Source organism: Quercus robur, chromosome 3 (assembly GCF_932294415.1).
Source record: "Quercus robur chromosome 3, dhQueRobu3.1, whole genome shotgun sequence".
Taxonomy (NCBI): Eukaryota; Viridiplantae; Streptophyta; class Magnoliopsida; order Fagales; family Fagaceae; genus Quercus; species Quercus robur.
In genome coordinates, this window is record NC_065536.1 from 53,300,418 (window position 1) to 53,306,158 (window position 5,741).

At 32.8% G+C, this 5,741-nt stretch overlaps 1 protein-coding gene and 1 long non-coding RNA gene across 2 annotated transcripts; both read right to left on the minus strand.

Annotated features, from left to right (window-relative positions):
• LOC126718350 (uncharacterized) lies at window positions 1-805 on the minus strand. Its single transcript, XR_007652891.1, has 3 exons — window positions 652-805; window positions 429-549; window positions 1-343 (listed from the first exon to the last, which is right to left on the minus strand). It is a non-coding gene; the product is annotated as an uncharacterized LOC126718350 (long non-coding RNA).
• A 559-nt stretch (window positions 806-1,364) lies between these two features.
• On the minus strand, window positions 1,365-5,540 carry LOC126719772 (uncharacterized). The gene is made up of 4 exons (XM_050422289.1): window positions 4,817-5,540; window positions 4,257-4,633; window positions 2,182-4,171; window positions 1,365-2,083 (listed from the first exon to the last, which is right to left on the minus strand). The coding sequence occupies exons 1-4, from the start codon at window positions 5,538-5,540 to the stop codon at window positions 1,365-1,367; spliced, it is 3,810 nt and encodes a 1,269-aa protein (XP_050278246.1).
• Between the last annotated feature and the right edge of the window lie 201 nt (window positions 5,541-5,741).

Consider the following 5,741-nt stretch of genomic DNA (forward strand, 5'->3'; position numbering starts at 1 on the left):
ACGAAGAACGCACGAAGAACACGAAGAACGCGAAGAACAAAGGATTTCTAAACAAGCTCATAGCCAGAGATTCATTGTAATTCCGTTTCAGTAATCTTCGATCCATCCCTCAACCAAATTGAAGGATATTTTGTGTTCAAGTCAAATCCACATTACCATAAATCTAATCAATAAGTTTTGCAAGGAGATCGAATCAGAGGATCACTCTTTTGTAATTCCAGAGAATTGTACCACACAATCATCAATACAAATTCGCACTTTGTGAAACTATTTTACTTGTTTGATTTATTTCGAACTAGAAATTTAGTCGCTTACACATAGGCATGTCAAACTCTTCAGGTACCTTGTAGAAATAGTAGGACATAAATTTTAAGATCAATTATACTAAAAAATATATTAAGTACTATTTGTGAATTTCAAATTCTCACCTGTGAACATTTATTTATAAGTTCTTTTGCTGATATATGGAGTAATTTTTCAGCCATAGAATCAAATAAAATGAATGTTGTCAATCCTGTGTCATCTTCAACTTTCAGTTCAATTCTATACCTGAAAGAAGGCATGGTAGATATAATTTTAATTAATTTTTTTTTCACTTTTCTTTATATATATATATATATATATATATTTATCCTTTTATATTATACATACCTTGGGATTGGGAAGCCTGCCAGTTTGTTACAACGATCACACCACAAATGTTCACCTCTTGGTTTAACCTTTCTACGACATATTTCGCATGACATAAAGTACCAACTAAAAGCTGTTTCAATTTTTGTAATCTTTCCATGGAAGGTGAAGATAGTCTCCTGGAATTTCAAATTTATTGAATGATTTATTTGTAAAATTTAACATGCTTGGCTGCATACATCATTCAATATGATAATTAGTGAAATAAAGTGATGGCATTTCGATGGTAATCAAACATTTAATTTATAGTTTCATTTCTTTAGCAGTAACCAGGTAGAATAATAATAAATAAATAAACTCAAACACATTAATAAGTCTCTTATTTTTAAAGTTGCAAGACACACGTAATTATTATTTTTTAATTCTAGTAACTATTTAAGTCAAAAACCATATTGGTTTGAATTTTTTAGATGAATGAGGTTTGTTTCTGTTTAATCATCGACCATACAATTGTTATAGCAGTTAAAGTGATTTTTCAACATGTTAAGTACTATAAATATTATAACATTACAATTGTAAGTTTGAGTTGAAGTTTGAAAGATAATGTATTTTGTATGCCTAAAGGAAATAAAAACACCGCAACAATTTAAATAAGAACTAAAAAGGAAGAGTTGTACAGATGTATATATGACCTTTTAACATATAAATTTATTTTACCTTATATGATCAACAACTTAAATAAGTTTGGTGAAAACCTCCTTGTACACAATGTTTTTTGTTTCACAACTTTGATCAGTTTCGTCATTAATTATGCGGAACTTCAACCCATTTCTACTTGTTACTCTAGAAACCGCAACATATAATTGTCCATGACTGAAAACTGGTTTAGGCAAATAAACTCCCACATGTTTCAATGACTGTCCTTGGCTTTTATTTATTGTCATTGCAAAACACACAGAAATTGGGAATTGTCTCCTGTTTAGAACAAAAGGCCATTTCGAATCAGTTGGAGATAATGTTATCCTCGGAATGAACACGCATGTGCCTATATTAGTGCCAATAATAATTTTTGCTTCTATAACCCATGTAGCCAATTTTGTAATAATCAACCTTGTTCCATTACAAAGTCCTTCATTCTGGTTCAAGTTTCTAAGCAACATAATAGGTAAGCCTACTTTTAATGTCAACTTATGATTTGGCAATCCTGGAAATCTTAAGCTGTTTAAAAACTCAATAGGGTATAAAATGTCTTGATCAGGAACATTCAAAGAAGCCTTGCAAATAGAATCTGAACTCAAATATTCATGTTCTACTCCATTTATTGATGAGATTATGTAGTCATTTAACTCCTCTACAACTTCATTTGTAGGGCCAAGAATTGCCCTTTCTTCAATGTAACTTGCATCCATGTATTGAGCATCCAAATCAGGGTATGTGCTATTAATAATATTACCTATTTTTAAAATCCATTCACTAAAGTCTTGTATAGATAATTCTTCTATTTCACTCATATTGTTTTGCATAAGTCTCATATTTTGTTGTAATTTAAACACATGAAAATAATTCCATAAGTGTGACTGACAAATTGTAGATTGACAATATCTTCACGTCTTCCCTTTTTCACAACTGGAAGTATTTGCCGAAAATCACCACCTAAAACCACAACTTTGCCACCAAAAGGTTTTTCTAAATTCGTTGGATCTTCAATTTGTAGTATATCTTGAAGGCTGCGATTAACAGCTTCAAAGCAATTTCTGTTTGCCATTGGTGCCTCATCCCAAAGTATTATACTTGTTTTCAAAAGAAGTTCTGCTGTCTGTGTTTTTTGCTTTATTTCACAGGTTGACTCATCATTAACATTAATCGGGATGTGGAATCGTGAATGTGCTGTTCGGCCACCAGGAAGTAAAAGAGCAGCAATACTTGAAGAAGCAACTGCAAGAGCAATTTTTCCTTTTGATCTTACAGCAGCCAAAATTGTTCTATAAAGGTATGTTTTTCCCGTTCCACCATGACCATAGACAAAAAACATGCCCCCACTTTCAGAAAAAACAGCTTCCATTATAGAATTATAGATATTTCTTTGTTCATTGTTGAGGCCAGATATCAAGATCTCATGTTCTCTTTGCAAACTTCCAATATTATATGACATTTCTTCTTCAATAAGTCTATTTCTTTTATGAATAAGAATATTTACATCTGGTTGAGGCATTTGAGGATAGTCTTTCAAAGATTTCCCATATTGTTGGAGGATTTGATCAATTTCATACAAGCCATAATTTTTCAATTGACTATCAGATAATATCAAATCATGAAAATGGGAGATATGTCTTTGTCTATTAAGTATATCTTCAGTAAAAATTTTCCAATTAGAATCCCATAAAATTAAAGGATCAGATACTTCACAAAACATGAGTATGGTAACAAATAGTTGGCGTAATTGTTTGCCACTGGCCCAATGTGCAGCTTCATTTATGCATTCATGCCACTCTTTATCATCATCTAGAAGCCCAAGTGCATAGCATGCATCTTTGTAAGTAGGATAAGTAATATTTTTTACAGTCATTATCTCTTTAAAGTTTTTTGGGCCTTTGACAATGTTAAGCAACATTCTCAAGTAAAATTGATCTCCACTTGAAGGGTGAGCATTATATACTCTTCCAATACATTTTCTACCTTTTCTTCGTTTCCATTGCTTAACATTTTGATGCCATACCCATTTTGTAGGAAATTCAGCATAGGTTAACTCACAAGCATCTTCAAAAGCTTCATTATTTTTCATCCATTCAGTAAATTTTGTGTCTTTGATTCCTGGCCTTTGTAAAATGTTGTCCAAATTTGCATTTTCTGGATATATAATGGGATTTTCATTTTCTAAATGAAAGTTTAATCTTTCAACTGGTGGATTTCGAAACTGAATCGGAAATTCAAATATTCTCCAACATGCTTCAGAAGCTGAAATATACCTACAATCCAAATATGCTTTGGTCTCATCAACAACAATGCTTGGTTGTTGTTCGTCATTATCAGTACCTGGCAGATTCTCTTGTAAAACAATTGTGACTCTATCTGGTCCCTTATTTATGTATTTAAATAAATATTTAATCGATCGAGATCTATTGCACCATTCCACATTCAAATGTGACTGGTACTTTACCAGTAAGTCTACATTATATGGCACAACATACCGATTATCCAAAGTAATTCCATTTTTTACTATTGTCTTCCCATCATTTCTTCTTCTATAAATGGGGAAACCTTCTTCATCGATAGTTGTCTCTTCATAAAATTTTTTTGGAAAATGTTTTGTACATTTATCATTAACCATACAAGGTGATCTTGGGTTTGCATATCCACATGGCCCATGCATCATAAACTGTTTTACATCTTCATAAGCAATTGGATCTTCATGTGGATCTGGTATTTTCTGCTGTAATAATACTGTCAATGTCTGCTGGGCTTGGGAACTTATCTTTTGGATCCAAGAAAAGGAGAATATGTGCATGCGGAAGTCCTCTTTTCTGAAATTCGATTGTGTATACTATTGCAATGACTCTTCCAAAATGAGATTCATGCCTCAAATCATGTAATAATTCATCCAACTTTATTTTAAAAACCCTTGTTACAATATCTGGTCGGTCCCCAACATTTTGGCCTTCTATAAATTCCAAGCACGGTGTGATTTCAGACCATTTTGGATTGCAAGTAAATGTCATAAATAGATCTGGATATCCTACCCTTCTACATATAGCCATTGCATCTTGATAATTCTGAGCCATGTATCTTGGGCTTCCAGTAAAAGAGGAAGGTAAGATGATCCGCTTTCCAACTGTTTTTGGATTTGTATCACCACGAAGCACAGCATCTTTAAGCCCACCATATAGTTCAGATCTTAATTTCAATTGGTTTTGCCTTACCCATTGTAATCTTTCCTTTTCAATGGAAGTATAGGCATCGACTATGAATTGTTGGAAAAGCCTTCCACCAAGCAACAATGTGTTACCTTCATGAGATCTTTGTTGAAGTCTAAACGCATAATATTCCCTTATTGTTATTGATTTTCTTTTTTTAGATCTTGTTCCATCAAAATTCTTATAAGGTATATCAGATCTATACCCATCCTCACCGTAAGGAAAAAGCAATGGATATTATAAAGCCATATAGCTCGGATGACTTCCATATATACGCTGCAATCCTGAACTCTGGTTTTCAACTATAATATCCCTTTCACAATTTTCGGTATTTAAATCTCCAACAATAATAGCAGCAACTTCAATAGTATCAGGCAAGTTATATTGTCTAGAATCATAATTGTGACTTCGAATAAGACGTATCCTTACATCATGCATATCAGACTCATTGAATCTGTCCCTAGCCATCCTGAAGTACTTGACCAATTGATTGCAATTGTCTAACATATTCAATAATCCAATGACAATATCTATATCCACATCTTTTCTATGATCAGCAGATGTAACGGCATCAATTCTGTTTGCTATCTCATTCTTAGTATCATAAATATAAAGCTGTGCAAATTGTGTCTTTTGGCCATCAACAGGAATAAGAGATCCAATTCTATGATGATTTTGGCCATTTAGACGGAAAACATATGGAGCAGTACCATTATTCACTGAACGATCTATATTACCTCCCAAAGAAGTGAAAGCGAAGAGAGAATTATAGATTCTTATCCCCACTCGAAATTTATTTGATCTCTGATCATTGCTCATGCTAAGCAATCTTTTAAGAAAAGGTGGAGGATCCTTCAAAAACGTAAGTTCAACTCTGCCTTCTGAACAACATAAACTGAATTTAGGCTTCTTAGGCTTTCTAGATTTAATTGTTCTCTCCTCATACCAAAGTTGAGCTCCACAGTGTTCACATACTTGTGTTGGAGGTCCTAAATTCATAGCGTCCATAAATTTTCCTACAAAAAAATTGAAGGATCATTTTTTGGGAACCTAATATTTAAGGTTGGTATTGAGGACTAAAAATTGTAATACTTATGATGTTTTCGTCTAGGGTCAAAGGTTGAAAGATTATTTGATTCTCTATCAGAGTCATCACAAAAATCATGTTCAGCAACTATAATATTCATTGTTGAGCTTTCA